Below are 19236 nucleotides of genomic sequence, written 5' to 3'. Positions count from 1 at the left end.
CTCCACTCTACTTGTCTGTATAGGTAAATATATACATACACATGGATAAAGGCTTGCAAACCACTTTCTAAAGACACATTTTAGTTCAGCTTCATTTCCCTAGATTACTGCTAGTCCCTGCAGAAGTTTATTGAGCCTCTAACTTTCTTGGCTCCAAGCCTGTGTGAATAAACAAAACAGAAATAGGGGCTGCAGCAAGAGCCATATGAAGGACAGCCTTAAAGCTGACAAAAAACAAGGCAAGACAATTGCTGTGCTTTATCCCACTCTGGGAAAAGTCTGCTTTGATGGAAGGACTGTGAGGAGATCAGTGTTTACATTTTGTCACCAGCAGTGCATTCTGTGGTGCTGGGTCACCACTGCTCCTCCCAGAGGAACACAAGACATGTTCCTGGAACCTGAGGTTAAACAAACATCTAAGCTATGCCTGGGACTATGTTATCTGAAATTCCAGATCTCGTACTGTTTGATTAAGGTTTTGGTTTTCCCTCCCTAGGGAATTGTTCCAATCATAGAAATAACTGGAAAGCATTATCTACCGAGCTAGAATAGTCTAAATAACACAATGTGCAACTTTTTTGGCAAGCTACAATTCTTCACTAAAGACAGAAACGTGCAACTGCCACAGAGATCCATTACCTGGAGACCCTCTTCTTCTGGTTTTAGTGAGAAATACTGAAAGACTCCATCATCACTACTCTAGCTCACAGAAAAAATAAACGTAAACCTACCAGACAACTTCCCCAACATTGGAGGAGATCAGGTATCTGATGAACTGTTTCATGTTGTTGTAAATGGCACGTCCTTCTTCCACAGCAGCCACAATTGTGGAGAAGTTGTCATCTGCTAAAACCATTTCAGAAGCAGTTTTGGCCACTGCAGTACCAGAACCCATGGCAATTCCAATCTCTGCTTTCTTCAGTGCAGGGGCATCATTGACACCATCACCAGTCTAAAATTAGAATTCAAGGTTGGAAATGAATCAGTAAATAAGCTGGGCATTAACATACAGATCCAGGAAGGAATTTTGCACTGGGCGTGGTTTTGGATCTTTAAAACTCACTAAGTGCAAGGAAACACAGAAGCAAGTATTTTCCACAATGGTGAATTACTCTGCAAAACCCTAATTAGAGTTGAAACAACATTTGCCTTTCTAACCAAGTACCCATCACTCACCATGGCTGTGATCTCATCGAAAGACTGAAGGAACTCCACGATTTTGGATTTGTGGGAAGGCTCCACCCGGGCAAAGCAGCGGGCGTGGTGACAGGCGTCCCTCTGCGCCGCCAGCGACAGCTCGTCGAACTCGCGGCCCGTGAAGGCTTTGGTGGACACGTCCTCATCCTCCACGAAGATCCCGATGCGCCGGCAGATGGCCACGGCCGTGCCCTTGTTGTCACCAGTGATCATAATCACTCTGATGCCAGCCTGTCTGCACAGCTTTATGGATGAAGCTACTTCAATCCTCGGGGGATCCAGCATTCCCACGCAGCCCACAAATGTCAGGTTGGTCTGAAACAAGATACAGCCAGTTTTAGTGTAAGATCCTGCAGATTTCTCCTCTGGAAGCAGTGAAATAATTGTTTTCTCTGCATGTTACATCTGTGTCGTGACATTTAGGATCACTCCTTGTCCTGCCTTACCAAATTTTGGTTCTAATGCATTAATTTTACCAGTTAAAACATGCTCTGCTTGCCAGCCTTGGAAATTTAACCTGCAAGCATTGAGTCATTCATTTTTATCATCAGTGCCAGGAGCAGAGAGAGCACAAGCCAAAAACTCATGCAACTGTTATAACCTTCCTCCTAAATACCAGATACAGATTTCACTGGAAAATTACAGAGCAGCTAAGATGATAATCATGGACTGAGTCCCTGCAGCTGACAGCACAGAGGCAGGGAAGTGAACCTGACTCCCAGAGCAGGTATCTTCATCACAAAATCCCCAAAAAGGTCTTGCAGTTGAGCAATGCCCAACTGACAAACTGTAAAAGCTGAAACCACAACACAGTTTTTATTTAACTGATTTCTTCTTGTGCTTTTAGCCAAGCTTCAGCAGCCTGCCATCAACAGTTTCTTCCAAAACACAAAGTCTCTTCTTAGACTGAGCATTCCCTTCATACAAGTGGGGAACTGTTGTGTCTGACATCAAAAATACCCAGACAGAAAATTCTCAAATGTAACTTCCTCGAGGAATAATCAAACAGAAGGATTCACCATCCATTCTCCAGTTTGGGAGAGGGAGAAGTTCTACTGATCTTACCTCATAGTTAATGAAATTTGAGGAGTCTTCCAGATTCATTTCCTCTTTTTTGGGAGGGTTGTCATGGGTTGCCAGAGCCAAGCAGCGCAATGTGTCTCTGCCAGTTCCCCATTCTCTAATGACAGACATTATTTTCTGCTTAATTCCTGGGGTTAAAGGTATTTTAGCATTTCCAACACGGACATGTGTACATCTGTCAATCACACCTTCAGGAGCACCCTGCAGAGGCAAAAAGAAGAAATAATTGACCTTAATAAATCCCTTTCCATTACAACATTTGCTTAAATTACCAAGTCCTTCCTCCCACTCCAAGCTGCAGATAGTTGCTCCATAATTTTGAAGCAGGGTGCTCCTTTGCAGCCATTCCACCCCCTCACTCTCTGCAGTGAGGGACTGACCTTAACAAACATCTTGCTCATGGACGTGCGGCTGGGTTTGTTCGGAGTACAATAGACAGACATGGACTTCCTGTCTCTTGAGAATTCCAGAGTGAATTCTTTCTTCATGAGTTGTTTTATCACCTTATTAAAACAAAAAGCAGAGAATGCATTGAGGTGATACACACCACAGAGTTGTGTCCCCAAACAAAGGCAGTGAAAGGGGACTCACAGAGTTGCAGGCGTTGGCACGTTCGATTCTAGAAAGTCCCTTCAGGTCTGTGTCAAACACGTTCATCTTCTCAACCAGACACGTGAGTGCTGTCTCTGTGGCTTCACCAACCTTCTCATAAACTCCCTTAGCCTTAACACAAAGCAAACAAAAGCACAGGAGTTTAAACCTCACCTGGAACCTACCAGAGACAAAAGCTCAAGTGTCACAATGGGGGGGAAAAAAAAAAAGTTTTACAAGGTTTAATGTAGCTCGTGAAATAAGTAAAGCTATTTAGCTATTTTAAAAGAGCAGCTTTGAGGAGTTTGATTTGTAGTAATTTGAAGCCTTTACCCTCAAGAGCAGCAGAGAGAGATGTCAGTATTTTATCATCAAGCATTTAAGACATTTTGAGACTTGGTAGCAACCATAAAGCAGAAAAGCAGCATCAAGAAATCTCCAAATTACAGATTATACTTGCTTCTGGATTTAGTTCTCCGTGTTCAACAAACAAGTAATTATCAGAATTAATACTTCAAAGGGCCTAAATACTCCCCCCCCCTTAATGAGAAGGGGATTTACCACTGAAAGGTATTACACAGACAGATGGGAACATTTATCCTCATTCCCACATTCTCCTCTGTTGCAGGATATGAACTTACTTCATTGTAATCCAAAGAGGAATCATTGCAGAGTGCACAGATTGTTGCCAGTTCCACAAGACCATCATACTGACTGCATTTAATGAGTTTGTCATCTTTATGCCTTTCCAGAGAAGAAAAGGGGAGATTAGTTATTTAGTATTAGCATCTTGTATTTTCTTTATCCTCTTTACTGCATTTCCAGTACAATGCTCATTACTTATGGACTTGGAACTACAGAAGTTGTTGGGAAGAGCAGGATTGATAAAGGGGAGTTCTGAAGTTTGGAACAGAATCACAAATGGAATGAGAAGATCACTGATGACATCACTCCCTGAGTGACAAAACCTCACTTTCTCCAGTGACAGCCACACAGCAGCCTGGAGAATGCACTCAGCAGGCATTAAAGCAGGTTTAATTTTCTAACAATTGAATATGTGAGCCTCCTAAAGCCATGAAAAGTGAAGTCATTTCACAAGACTAACTCCACAGAAAAGAAATGCTCATTTCTAATAGTGATACACACTTGAGATCAATATCTCAAGGCTTCAGAGAGAGGGAAGGTACATTCTCCTGAAGTAAAGCATCATTTTTACATCCTAAGTAAGAAGCAACTTCTCTGCTTTCACACTTGGAAACAGTGAATTGATTCCTTTTCTGGAACATTCCCATATTTCTACAGCAAGCACAAAAGAATCAGGACAGTGTTCAATACTGTTATTTTCCCCCTAGCCAATTAGCAGGACAGAGCTAATATGTAACATCTTTTATTAAAGCTCTGAAAAAGGGAAAAAAAAAAATCTGATGGTGGAAAGATGTGGATCATTACTCCATAAGAATTCACAACTCAGACCATGACATGTCCCATTATGTAAGCTTTTGCTCAGTTGTGGTACTGCAAATAAATTCCAGTGTTGTGCAACACAGCAAGAGAACAAAATGAATCTTAGGGATACAAATACATTTCCCACCCCAAACTTCCTGTTTTCACCTGTTCTGAACTCAGAGAGCACCAGCATATTGGAATATCCATAACTTGTTATACCAGGGTGTGCTTTTTATAACCCTTGTTTTTGTGTTCCTTATCAACAGTTTTTGAAGAACAAATGTAGAGTCTTAAGGTGCTGGGATCAGTTCTGGATAAAGGAATTTTTTTGCCTTACAGCTTCAGGTTTTTCCAAGATGAACTCATTTGAAGGTCAGATGGAACCTGCCAGCTTTTGCTGCAGTTCTTAATTATTGTTGGGTTTGTGTGCTCAGTTTGCAGTAGGACTGAGTGTGCTGAGATATGGCAAAACTACTCCAAACTTAGACCATCCCCCAATATCCCTGGAAAACAAATCAGTATGAAATGTGGGAGGTTTTTAGTAAGAAATACTTGTGATTTTATAGCTTAGAGGTGAGTTAGGGTGTCATATATTTTAACAGCAAGTGAAAAATTACTGATTTAGTGCAAAAACACTTAATGGTTGTGAAGCTGAATAGGCTGTGGAAGTCAACAGTGTCTGAAGTACCAAGTAAGACCTGTCAGAAATGACTGATATCTGGAGCAGTGCAATTGATTAACTGCCTCTTAACCCCCCAACTTCATTTTCAGTGACAGTTTGCAATCCAAGGTGAAGTCAGTCAATTTACTTAAAACCTCTCCAAAGCCACTGCTTTAAAAGCTGTCCATAAATGCAGAAATAAAACAGTCCAAAGGGTTGGAGTTGGGCTGAGTTTCCCTATGCTCCACTAAGAGCCTGAGGCAATTTCCCTGTCTCAGAATCCTCTGTGTCCCCAAATGCAGCAAGTTTAACACACTTGTTCACATTTTCTCAACTTCAGCAAGTGAAAACAGCACATTAACAAACATTGCTGTTTCATTATCCCCCACATCTGTCACCACACTCTATTTTATTATTTTGTTTATCTGGAGCTCTTGTGAGCCCAGCTAAAGTGCAATAGCTGTGAGTTTTGCAAGGTCTGGAGTCACCTTGTCTAAGCAAATGATGCCTCCTGAAATGAAAGAGTAAGCTTTTGACAGCAATTAGCTTTGAAACAAAAAAGAGAACTGGGAAATTAAGATTTCCAGCTGCTGGGAACACCAGGTCTTAACTGCTATGGAAATTAAACAGAGACAGTCACTATTGAGATGGGCAAGATTGCAGGAGTCAGAGGCACACGAGTGAAACTGCACAAGGCTGGGTGTTTACAATAACTGAAGTTAAATTCTATTTCATCCACAGCAGAATTCTACTCTGCAAAAAAACTTGAATTGATAAGATTCTAAAATACATGGAGGACTGACCAAGTAAAAGGAGCTGTACCAACCTAGTAACAAGAGGCTTTTCTTCAGGAAGCAGAGCCCTAAAAATTCCTGAAGTTTTCAGGATGAACCACTTACCTCACTAGCAGAGACTTGCAGCTGATAAAGTAAACCAAACCTCATTCCTTTCCTAAAGGACTGGGTTTAACAGCAGCTCAAATAGCAAAGGCTGGGACAAACATGCATCAACTCAAGTACAGATGCACCAATAAACTACTGAGGGCCAGGAACAGGAATTCACAGTCCATTTAAGAGCTAACTCCAACACATTCAGAAGATGCCTCAGAAAAAACAACTTCCCTGCTGTGTGAGACAGGGAAACTGGAAACACTGAGCTCACAGATTAGCAAATGCTCACCTCTTCAGATCCACCCAGTTTTTAAATAAGAAAAGTAAACCTCACTTAGAAGCACTGAGATAGCTAATCTCAGTCCAGGAAGATTTCAATAAAATAAATCCTCTCTATCTCTTATTAATTTTTAGATTATCAAGGGAACATTGCAATACTGGAGCTTCTATTCAGTTTTATGAAAGTTTACTTTTCTACAGTTTACCTTAGTTTTCCTGCTAATTACTTTCCCCCCAGCCCTTCAGTGTGCATTCTCACTAGCTGACCTTTCATTTATTAACAATCACTATTGAGTATCACATACATCCCTTTTCCAGACTGAAGTAATAGTGAATGCATAAACAGACAAATATTTAACTTGAACAGAACACTTACACTTCACCCATGGGAGCATATGTTGAACCAGTTACAGTAAATTCATTCAGAGAGCAGCTGTCTCCTTCTACTCTATCCAGGATAAACATCTGAAATTAGAGAGAAGTGTTACTGTCTTTGAACAATAATTAATGCAAGAGATTCAAACAGGTCTTAAACAAGCAGGTACAAGAGGCAAGTTCAGCCTGAATAAACAAACCAGACAAGACCTGATTCTGTGCACTTTGATCCCACAGATGTTTGAACAGCTCCATACATTGAAGCACAAAGTACAGGGAACAGCCCTTCTGCCTACAAATCTCCTTGGAAAAGAGCTGAAAACCACAGGAACTGTGGACACTTCAGCTGGGAAGACCATTCACACACCACCTGACAATCCTCACTAAATCCAAGCTCTTCCTAAGCTTCACACCTCTAAATTAATTCTCATGTATCACAAATCATGAATTAATTCCCTGCTTTCTAACAGTCAAAAGCAGCCCAGCTGGACACTGGCAGCTTCTCCCCAAAAACAAAATAAAAGCATCTACAAATAGGAGAAGCTGAGATCTAAGAGGTGAAGTTTTAGCAAGAATCAAACTATGGCCAGTTTCTCTTAATACCAGCCTTAAGTGAAAGAGTTTCCTATCCTGGTTTCCAGTTAAAAGTCACTTTACCACATGGGACACTGGGAGTTTAAACCAATCAGCCAACTCAAGTGCTCTTGTAGCACTGGTGAAATGATTATTTTCAAATTCAGACACCAATCTCAAGTATGCAGTTGTACCTCCAAGAGATCTGCAACTCAGTCTTTCCTTTGTTTCCTTTCTAGCAGAGCTGCAAGGCAGAATCACATCTGAGAGGATGCAGATAAAAACCACAGTGCCTGAAGCTGTCTTACTCTCATGGCTTGGTGGACTAGCACTGGAGAAGATAATTTCTCACTAATTGATGGTGTATCCTAATGAAACTTCTGATCCACTGGTTAGCACAGGCCATTTTGCCACATTTTAGCAATGTCCTCCTCTCCCCTCATTGTGCTGCTCTATGTTTTAGACAAGCATCCTCACAAAACAGAGCCCAATAAAATACACTCATCCTAACAGGTATTAGACTACATTTCTGCAAACTGCAATTCAGGTTCTTTTCCAGCTAACCAAGCAACCAAGTTGTGCTGGACAAAATCTAAAACATTTAGCCCTCTAAATAAGGAGCAGAGCATTTGAGCTTTTAAATAAACACAACTTAAATGATGAATTAACCAGGGAAGCCTCCTGCTTTTGGCATCTGCAGGATGAAAAAATCCCTGCAAAGACTAGGGCAGTTATGCAACTCTACTGCAAGTAACCTCCTCTGGAATACTGATGAGCAGCTGCTTTGTGTCTCTTAGGTAGAAATACTATGATACTTAAGGAAGTAGAACAAGTCAACCAGCAATTAGGAAGAAAAAGCCATCAATCACATGAGAACAAAGTGCTTAGGGCTTACAAACTTTCACCACTGGCATGCAGCTCTCAACATGCACACATTTGGAATTCTAACCCAATGTAATGAGGCTCTGGGCATTTCATGTTGGAGTTGCTGTGCCAGTGAACATCCAGAGTTACTAAACTGAAGAATTCAGTGTTTTCTCCATTAAATCCCTACTCAGAAGCACAAGCTGGTAACTGAACATTCATTATGTTAAGTGACCAGCCATAAAAAGTTCCAGATTAGCCAACACTAGACAGAGTACTGGGAGGAAAAGAGGAGAGGCACAGAACTCATGCTTACCTAAAGATACACCAGCACTGAAGATGACCCTGGCAATGATGGTGACAGAGTCACCTGCACCTCAAACTGCCAGATTAGTCAGTGTGGACACTGAAAACACTGCAGTGATCCCCATCAGACCAGCAAAGCCATGAGGGTAAGACAACCAAATAAAGGTGGAACCAGTCAGGAGTGAAAACACCTTTCACTACCAAAGTTACTGCAGTAAGTCTCCTTTTCTCATAGTAAAGTTTCTCCACCATTGTTGTCTTTCTCAATTGAAAAGGCAAGTGTTTGACATTCACACACAGCCTGTTCTACAGTGTAACCTTCTAAAAAAAGACAAAAATCACACCAAGAATTACCAGTAACCTGAAAGGCTCACACACAAGCCAATGAAAAGCTGCTTACTAACAACTTTCTCCTCCATGAGCATGGGTACAGCTATTTTTGGTCATGACTAAATAAGGAAAGAGACAAAAGCCTTCAAGACTACAGAGTGGAAAACCGAATTCAAAGCGGAGGCTTATCTTAGAAAAATAAAGCAGGATTTTGATGGTATGAGAACCAAAAGAGCTGGGATCAGGAGAAAGCTGACTGAGGGTGGCTGTGGAGAGAAGCAGCAGCAGCAGCAGCTCACCCTGCACACAGACATCTGGTTGGTGGTGAGCGTGCCGGTCTTGTCGGAGCAGATGACGGAGGTGCAGCCCAGGGTCTCCACGGAGGGCAGGCTCCTGACGATGGCGTTCTTCTTGGCCATGCGGCGCGTGCCCAGCGCCAGGCAGGTGGTGATGACGGCGGGCAGCCCCTCGGGGATGGCGGCCACCGCCAGCGCCACCGCGATCTTGAAGTAATAGATGGCGCCGCGGATCCAGGAGCCGCCGTGCACCGGGTCGTTGAAGTGGCCGATGTTGATGATCCACACGGCGATGCAGATCAGAGAGATGACTTTGGACAGCTGCTCCCCAAACTCGTCCAGCTTCTGCTGCAGGGGGGTTCGCTCCTGCTCCGTCGCCACCATCTCGTCACGGATCTTCCCAATTTCGGTGTTGACCCCTGTTGCAATAACCACCCCCATGGCCTTACCAGCTGCAATGTTTGTACCCTGAGGGAGAGAAGGGAAAACTTGGAGTCAGTCTATAAACAGGTTCTGTGGGTGAGTTGCTTTGGTTTTTAATTTAACACCGCAAAAACCCCTTGAACCAAAGCACCTCGTACAAGTGCAGACTGTGCTTCAGGCAGGATATGGAAAAGGGAAAAAAAGGAAGAGGATGACACTGCCTGTGTCTGTAAGGGAACACTCCAGGGTGGAATTTCTGCTCCCAGAACAGGCTCAAAACGAGTCAGTATTGATCCCTCACAAGCACCACAGCCAAATCCAGCTGCTGAGCTAGGAGATGTATTTCAGCTGGAATACTGAATGTGTTTTACCTCTCTTTTTTAAATTAGGGCTCTATTTTGTCAGATTTAGTGTTACTTACTATAAGTAATAGATGTGTTCTCTGGGGCTCCCTGTGTGAACTTATTTAACATGGAAATGAACAGCAAAACTAAGCTGCCTGCCAGCAAAGTTATTTTCTTATATGAAAGATATTTAATCCTTCCTTCAAATAAATTTGAACTGTTTCATTCCTATACAGAAAGCCAGTTCTCAATTTGAGCTACACAACAACACAATTTGTGTGGGCTCTTATCATGCTGAAGAATTGTAACTTTAGGAAATTACTGCAGAAACACTAAGTGTGTGTGCTCCACCCTCCAAGACTTCCTTGTGAAGGACAAAAATAATTTTCCTCACATAGACTGGTTTCATCCAACATCTTCCCCTGAGGACAGCTTTTATTAAAAGTTAATTCTAATTTTTAACATATTTAGTTCAATGTGTATGGAGACACACAGAGATATGTACAGAGAACACAGCAAAGTCATGCAGGTTTTGGGGCAAGACCTGAAGTTTTGTACATTTTTATCAGCTCTAGTGTTACTTCATAAACGTTTTGAAAACCTCAAAACAAACAACTTACAGAAAAGAGCATGTTCTTCTTGTCCTGATTTACAGCACGAGGATCAGGCACAGGGTCTGTGTGCTTAATAACAGACACAGATTCACCTAAAAGAAAGAGAAGAGTCTTAAGAGATTTTGTATCTGGAGTCCTGAGGGAATCAAAAAGTTAAAATCTTCAGCCCTGAAATTTTCAGGATGTCAAAATTCGTTCCTCAAATGATTTTAATTTAATTGCTTAAGTGAAATAGGAAATATTTTGGTTGGTCAAGAAAACAGAATATCTGGCTTTTAGCAAAAATTCTGTATCACTTTCTACAAGCATGTCACACAGGTACAGAAGGTTCCTTTTCTTTAAAAGCAGATGTTCACTGATATACCAAATTTCACAAGGTGGTGCTCTCAGCTTCAGTAACTGAGTTACACTATTTTGTGTAAGCTCAAGAGAACCAAAGCTTCTTCCTTTTAAAAGGATTTTGCTAAGCAGCATCTCAGACCTCAGTCCTATTTTATCAGACAGAAGACTTAAGCATCAACTTGGCTGAAAACAGCAGAAGCTTCCTTTAAAACAAGAATTCTGTTATTTAAATAGAGGCAAGGAAAATTCCCTTTTTACAGAATTCTGATGGGCTATTTCTATTATTCCAACAGCTTTACAGGCATGGAGTGCATCCATTTTCCTATGTTAAACATAAGGAAAGCTTGATCAGTCTTGTGCTATTCAGGATCTGTGGTGAGAAACTCTGGAGCCTGTTTCAAGGCAGATTCAAGGATGAAAAATAGCATTCCTATGAATACTTTACTGTTTTAAAATTCAGAGCTAGTTAACATTAATTTATGCTACCAAAACAGGCAGACAGATCTCCATGTTCCTGCTGAAAGAAAACTGTTGTAGCATGCTTGGTTGATTCCCAGCTTCTTTCCTATATTCAGAAGTGCTGCTACTTTGTTTTGTTTTCAACAAATCTGAAAAGGGCTCTAAAAATAGCTCCTGCATTTGAGGGCTGGTACCAGAAAACACACGAATGTGTGTGCACAGAATTTGAGCAAATAAGGCTCGAGTGCACTGAGGCTTGAGTGGCAGCAGCTTCAAAGCTGCCAACATTGCAAAAGTTGTTCTCTCCTGTTGCAGGAGACATTTAGTGAGATTTACATACTTTCATATTGGATGGTGACATGATGTACAAACCTAGAAGACACTGTGAACTACAAGAGAAATCCTTTTTTTTTTGTTTTGTTTTTTAGTTTTAGTTTCCAACAAATTGCTTGTGTCTATTGGGGAAAGGGGAAGACCAAAAAAGCATTACAAGACTCAGTAAGAATGTTCATCCACTAAAGGGAAAACAAAGCCAATGATGAAGCAACACATTCAGTCACTCTAGAAGTTACCAGATCAGAAACTTACTGCACTTGAATGCACAGAACTTCAACAGCTGCAGGCTTGTTTCTAATGGATCATTGCAAATAAATGGTGAAAAGGCACTTTCAATTATGCACATAATTACCTAAAAGTCACAGAAACTGTACCTGTGAGGATTGACTGGTCTACCCTTAGAGTTGTAGATTTGATAGAAGTAATTCTTATATCAGCAGGAACCTTGTCTCCAACTACAAAGAAAAGACAAGACAAAGTCAGAATTTTGCTGTTTGAGAGATTACTGACCAAGTGTCCCTTACCTCCACCAGCCAGAAAATGACTTTCCAGTAACTGCACAATGACTGAGATCACCAGCAGCTTATTGCTGCTTTTGTGACTTGCAATACTCCCAATTTCTGAGTATCTGAGTATCACTTTGGCAATTTAGACATGCCCCTACCTAACCTCCAAAAAAGGGGCTGTAAATCACTGGATTGTTTTTCCAACCACGTGGCCACTTGAAAGCAAAGGGAAAACTTTCTCAAGAGCAAGGTATCAATTGCAGAAGACATATTTATAAACAATCAAAACCCGTAGCTAAGGTGAATTTGAGTTCCCTTTTCAGAACAACTGGTCCTGCAGAGTTTTTCAGCTGTTTTCTCTATGCCCAAAGTGAGTTCTGTGCTCTCCAAGGATCACATTATCCACATCTATTTATTTAGAAAACTAAAAGAAGTTGTATTTTCCTTTTCTTTGGCTCCAATTGTGAGAATAACGTGCTTCTGCAAATATGCTCTTGTAATGCTATACTTTGAATTCTGCCAGATGTTTCAGAGTTGGAAGTTAACCTCAGATCACACAGTAGCTTTATTTTCCAGTAATGCTGCTTTATTAAATAACTACAATCCACATCCTAGTTACAATTTTCACAGATCTCTATTGTGTTTGTCTTGTCACGCACATTTCTACTTTGCAAAAGACAACACTGAAAAAAAACAAATAAAACAAGCAACCCACAAACAACAAAACATCCACTAACAAGTGCTTGAGACACCAAGGCAGCAGATGATAAAAGTTAACACCACACTCCAAATGATGACAGTAATAAATCCAATTGTCAGTTGAGCTCCAGCATCCCTAATATCTCAAAATTAATTCTTCTCCCTTCCTACTTCCTATTATCCAGCTTTTCCTAGTTTTTAAGAAAAAAACAAAAGCTCTACCATTTTGTGTCTACTGCAAATAAAGGGCTTCATACAAATTAACTTGCTAAACCATATTAATGAGGCACATTTCTGTTTCACATGGAGGGGTTCTACATTCTGCATGTCAATATTGCTAATTAACACATGATTGAACACTCCTAATGTAATTTAATACTGCAAGCACTCAAGTGTCAGCTATATTATTATAAAATAATGCAAAGAAATAAAGAAGGGAGCATAACTAACTAAAGACATCTGATCTTTTCAGTAGGTGGAATCTGTGTCCCTGCAGTGAAATTAAAATAAGCTGCAATTCCTGCAGGAACTGCTTATGCAATCAGCAGCAATAATGCACATTAAGAAATAATATCATGAAAAACTCTACAGAGGTGTCACAGCCTTGGCTCATCCAATCCCTCACACCCTGGAGTGAAAAACTGGAACAAAACCCTGAAGAGGAGAATGAAGTGCAATTTCAAATGTTAGGAAAACTTGCACCATGTGACTTTCTGTAAATCCAGAGTAACTCCAACCACTAAAACCAGCAAAAGATTGTATAGTTTTGCCTGTGGAGTTATATGTGTGTTTTTGTCAGCATGTGTACATGAAGGGACAAAAAAGCAGCCACAAATGTGTCATTCCACCATGTGAATACTAATTTAAGCCACAATGCCCTTGAGCAGCAAGAGAAAATAGCCTTAGACAAATGGTGACCTAGGCCAAAAAAGGCAAAACTATTCAATTGCTCTCCTGGTGTCCTGAGGAGGGTTATTTGCAGACACACAGTAGCAGCTGCTTTTCAGATCTGGCTGGACAGGCCAAGCCCTCAGAGCAATGTGCTGAGAGGTCTGGCAACACTGGTGAAGATGCAGAACACAAAAAAGCTGCTAAAAAAATAAAAAAAATCTTAAAGCTTCAAGCAACTGGACAGAACATATGGCAAAGCTCACAAGTGATTTTCTAACCTACTTCTGAACTGCTCCAGGTTGTTCAAACTCAATATTCACAAGACTTAAAATGAGAAACCCCTCTACCAGATTTGGATATTCAACATCAATATTTCCATGAAAACTACTACTGTTGTTATCAACTGCCTGAATCACTAGAACTCAAGTGTTAAATTTATTATGACAGTGCAGCTTTATAAATTTATCTCAACCATTTAAGATAAGACACATTATTCACTCACCCTCTCTGACTGGGAAGGCTGTAGTAAAATATTCAAGGCATTTCCAATAGGCAGGAAAGCTGTACCTCAGGGTCAATTACAGAGACATTTCAAACAGCTCTTTGCAAAATAACAACTATGAGACTAAGTCATTTATAGTCTTGAATATACTTTCAAGAGCACAACTGAAACTCAATATAAATAGGAAGTCATCCTATGACAGAAGAACCACAGGAAATTCTCAGTGAGCAGTGTATTACAGATCTCATCTACCAAGAGAAGGCTTTTTTTGACATATACTTTAAAACAGGAAAAAAAATGAAGGGTTGTTTTTGTTTTTGGGAGGCTTTTTAAAATTCTTATAGTTCAGTCCAGGGAACCAATGGAAGAAATAACCAAGGTTTGAAAAAAAAAAAATGATAAAGTGATTATGTATTAGTGCTGTTCAGCACAGGGCTGCTACAGTAAATGATATAATTCCACAGTCTGACATCTAAAATAAAAAGTCAGTTGCAGAAATATTTTCATCCATTATTTCAACTGAAGTTTTTAATCCTAAATAGTCCCTTGATTTCCACAACAGCTCTGAAGAAATAAAATAAGCTGCTTTCAAAACTGCCCAGGTACATGCTCTGAAACATAATACAAATATATAACTAGTGATTAAAACAGCCCCACTAACTACAGCACTGACTGCTGTTTGGAGGAGTGAGACAAGGGCTTGGTTTGAATCATTACAGCTTTACCCACAGATCCTTTCATGCATGCACAGAATTTAGAATTTCAATATCGAGCTTCAGCACACAGTAAATGAGTCTGTTTAAAAACAACCTGGTCACCTGGGGTTAAAAAAGATAAATATCCATTTTATTTAACTGTGCATGAATCTACACTGAAACAGACAATTTACAATCTCTACTCCTTGGCAGAAACTGGAGCAGTACTTTGTTGTAATAAGAATTTAAAGTTTATGTCAATTGCTTTAAAGAAGCCACATTTTTTTAACTGAAAACAGGGATAATTTACTACTTTCAAACACTGGGTTCTTCAGCCACCTACCCAGCAATGTTCCCTTCCAAAATTCCCACTGATTTTTGTACTTACACTGATCAAGTCCTGCAGTGAAATGATCAACATTACCTGGCTGTTACATTTGAGCACTGATATCCCTCTCCATACTTCATCACTTTCCAGCACAGCAATAAAATTAAATACTTCATTTCAGAATTCTGTCAGGCAATGGTTTGAGACACTCCCTGGGAAACCTCTACAGCCAAAATCCAATATTAATTTTGCAGCCTATGGCAGTCTGTGCTTTTAAGCAGCCCAGGAAGATGGGCAGAAGTGATGGGACACATTCTATGAACAATGAAGGTGGAGAAAAATGACTCTTAAAGCTGAGTGAATTTCAGTCCCTTGTATTTTTAGTTACTTCTGGGTACTAACACAGAACCTTAGACTACAACAGATCCACACTCATCTTTTAAGTCTCCAATTATTAGACCATATCTCAGTATAGTCTATTGAGATCCATATTCCAGATTTTCTAACCAAAACTGCTGGTGACAGTGGCCTCAGGAAGCAACATTTTTGTACCTCAAAAGCCACTATGCTATAGAACAATCCTCAGAACAAAACTGCTGCTTGAAATGTGCCCTTTGAACAGCAATATCAGCTCTGTTAACTCTGACCCCCTGCACCCCTGGAGACTTGCTCAGCTTTACAGGCAGGTACATTATAAAAAATGAAAAGTTTTGCTTCTTTTTTTATGTTCATGTGTTACAAGAACAATTCCTCTTCTTAGCAAAGAAAGGGATTTGTTTGCAGAAAGTCCCTCTTTGTGATCACAGCAAATGAAAGTAATTCTTCCTGTAGAAGTCAGGAGAGCTGCTCATGCACAGCATGTACCTTACACTTTCTTATTTATGTTTATCATTAACCAAAGCCAGTGTCACTCTGGATCTGCTATCAGCACACTGGGGGTTGGAACTGGACTTTTGTAATAAAAATTATCAGTACAGCTCCAACCATTCTATAGTTGAACAGTTTTTGAACACAAACAGTTCCTGAAACTGAGTAAAAGCATCCCCAAACCTATTGCTGTAAACCACCAAATAGAGAGAAAAACAAAAAAAAAAAGTCTTTATATAATAAGCTTCATTGTTGACAAGTTCATGTATTTTGGTTTTTAAGACACTATGGTGTTTCTCCTACTTTATTAGGATGTTTTAATTATTTAGCATTTAAATCTAGTATTTCTAGAGTAGAAATACTCTCAAGTTTAGCAGATATAACCTACCACACTTCTATCAGAACACCTGAGTGAAAACACACAGGGTTTTACCACCCAAAGGAAAAGTATTAATCCTTTTGCCAAAACACAAAGTGTTAATAACTATTTTCTGGTTTAACATGACGTTTTACTGGTACAGTTATTTAAACCACTTTTCCTAGTGAGATTTTAGTGCCTTCAGGAGTCAGTCATTTCAGTCCCCTCTCTTACCCAAAAATAAGTTTATCCTCTAGATTAGAGCACACACATTGCATGAATATTTACTAATGAGCTGAAGCAAATAAAACTTCCTACAGGAAGAACTGAAGAACTCAGTTTAAGAATTAAAATGAGTAGATTTAACATAACAGATAAGGGATTCTACACACTTCAATGAACAGAACTGAGGATTTTCTGAGTGTTGAATTGAGTACTGCTGGGACAGTAACATTTAAAGCTCACACCTGAGCAGAATGGTTTGCTTTTATTTAGAGCTGCTCCAGCAGAACTGGTTTTTATATTAAACTTCTTAACATAAGCTCAGCTTAGCTTCTCTTCCCCCCTTGTACACAGACAATCTCATCTTCCCATTTTGTTTGATTTCCTTAGGCCATCAGAAACATTATTTTTCTTCTGTAGCAACAAGTTTTATTTATTTTAATGTATTCCTGAACAGGCATAACAAAATGGTACCAAAAATCAGAAGCTCTACAAAACAGGAACATAATTGAGTCCATCTACACTTTCATACAAGGCCAAGAATGTCAAAGTGTCAGAATTAGAAGAGGGATTATGAACCATATTTTAAGTCTGAGTTTCCACTCCAAACCAGGAAGGTAAAATTTATTTTCCAGCAACACAGATTACACCAGCAAAGCTCCAACAGTTGTAACCATAGGAGTAACACAGCACTTGCTTTCACTAACAAAGTGACAGAACAACACATTTAAATTCATTCTTTGCATTAGACAACTTGAATGAAACAGCCTCTATCATCCACCTTCTGCATTCTGGGCAGACAGAAAATATCCCCAGGGCTTACTGTGCAGTGTATGCAAGGTGTGAGAATCCTAACCCAGGGACTGTTCAGGGTAGAGTATAAAAACATTTTAAATAACACATATATATTATTTTCTTATCAAGGAAAGGCAAAAGGACAGAAAAAGCTTTGCTTTCTGGGAGCAAAATATTTCCAGGTCAAAACTGAGGGTTGAGAAAAATGGAGCTACTGTGTTAAACAGTACACAAGAATCAAATTTTTCCTAACTCATTTCTTTTCATTTTCTAAAAACAGACTTGTCATTCTCTCTGAAGAGGGCACCAGAACATTAGATAGCATGTGCTGATGGACAGGGACACTGCTTCTAAGTCTGCACTCATTTCTAAACCACATTTGTCTAGTTTTAGCTTTTAATTAGTGGATCTATTTATACCACTGACTACTAGATGAAAAACTCTTATGATCAGCCTATAAAAATATCAAATAGCAAAAAGGACAGACTGGTAAGTTAAGCTTCAGCTTAAGCCAGGTCAGGTAGAGAAAAACATCTCCACACCAAGAGAACTCTGGAAGTGCAGCAAAGTTCCAAGTGCAAATTTTCTTTAGTCTTAAAAAAAATTTCTTCCTTTGCCAGAGTAATACAGTAATAACTGAATATTATCTTGATGTTCAAGCTTTTTGTTCAGTACTAGTTGTTCTTATAATAAAACCCACTCAGTACCAGTTCTGTCAGAGTATAGAATATCAGGTATGTTTTCAATTTTCAAGCAACTAAGCCAGTTTAGTTTTGCTATTTTTACCAGTTTGGTATCTCTGAAGGAAAATGCTACAAGAATTGGGGTAAAAATTGGAAAGGTGTTTTGCAATATTTCAAATGTGTGTTAAAAGTGACACAAGTTTAGGCTGTGCCCTGAGCTGAACCTCTCATAACTCCAGACTCCAGTGAAGTGTGCACTGGAGTTTGGACTGTGATCCCCAAGCTGCCTCTGATGTGCTGGCCAAATGTTCACTGAAGCTCACAGATTTATGCACTACTTGTACATGTATTTAGTAACCACTGATCTTACTTTCCTCTCTTTTCTGGTTCAAAAGTAGTACTTAAAAAAAAACCCAACAAAATATGTGCTTTAAAACCCAGACAGGACAGTTTGCACCTGGTAAGGAAACATTTGCAGTCAATTCTTTTTGCCCATCAAGAGAAGCTCTCAGCAGTTTGCTTTAGGACAGCCTCCAGCAGGTCTCTGTTCTGGGCTTAAGCCTTCCTCCATCCTTTTCCTGACTTTTTCTAATCTCAATACTCTCCCAGAAAAAGTAAAGCTGCATCTCTAGCACTGAGTCTGAAAATCAATCCTAGTTGTTAGAAAAGTAACACAGGCACAAGGACCCAGATGCTTTGGAATAAAACCTGCAATATCTGGTTTTAGTTGTACTACTAGGGAGAACCTGGAGCTCTTCACAACCACATGGGAGTTTGACATTATTCACATCAAGAATTTTCCTTCCTTCATCCCAAAATTCATCTTCTTTTTATTATAAGGCACCCAAGAGCCCTGAAGTGCTCTGCAGTTGGAATTAAAAGCCTCAAAGTAGTTCTTGCCTAACTCTGTGCCAGGTATAAAACTGTGTTTTCTGAAATATACACTAATTTAATAAGCACCAGCTTCTGGCAACTGTGTGTGTATTTTGAACACGTTGAGTACTTGCAGATACAGTAACAGATGACAAGAATCACCCTTCAAAAATTCAGGGAAAAGAGGAACTACTGTGGCTGTGCTTTGGTCATTTACTGACTGCAACTATTGAACTTTCATTTATTAAATTACAGAAACTCAGATACACTGTATCTACTCCAGAATATTTTAGACAGGAAAATACAACGGAAGGGAACAAAGGTCATTTCTGTTCCCAAAAGTGCTTCTATAAAAAAATAGATGATTTACAACCAGTTTATCCCAATCTTTCAGTTAATTTATGAACT

General features: G+C 39.8%; 1 protein-coding gene across 3 annotated transcripts in view; it reads right to left on the bottom strand.

The window, feature by feature from the left end:
* ATP2A2 (ATPase sarcoplasmic/endoplasmic reticulum Ca2+ transporting 2) overlaps positions 1-19236 on the bottom strand; it is a 43817-nt gene that overhangs the window by 8882 nt on the left and 15699 nt on the right. For all 3 annotated transcript variants that reach the window (XM_079322727.1, XM_079322728.1, XM_079322726.1), the window contains 10 exons: positions 11784-11864; positions 10279-10364; positions 8895-9359; positions 6524-6612; positions 3513-3615; positions 2872-3003; positions 2661-2783; positions 2263-2481; positions 1177-1512; positions 732-952 (listed from right to left, as the gene is read on the bottom strand). In XM_079322727.1, coding sequence (XP_079178853.1) covers positions 732-952; positions 1177-1512; positions 2263-2481; positions 2661-2783; positions 2872-3003; positions 3513-3615; positions 6524-6612; positions 8895-9359; positions 10279-10364; positions 11784-11864 — 1855 coding nt within the window. The remainder of the gene's footprint in view (positions 1-731; positions 953-1176; positions 1513-2262; positions 2482-2660; positions 2784-2871; positions 3004-3512; positions 3616-6523; positions 6613-8894; positions 9360-10278; positions 10365-11783; positions 11865-19236) is intronic.

This window comes from Erithacus rubecula, assembly GCF_903797595.1.
Source record: "Erithacus rubecula genome assembly, chromosome: 19".
NCBI classification, from domain to species: Eukaryota; Metazoa; Chordata; class Aves; order Passeriformes; family Muscicapidae; genus Erithacus; species Erithacus rubecula.
Note: the sequence above shows the minus strand (reverse complement) of the source record. Positions and strands in the feature narration are given on the sequence as shown.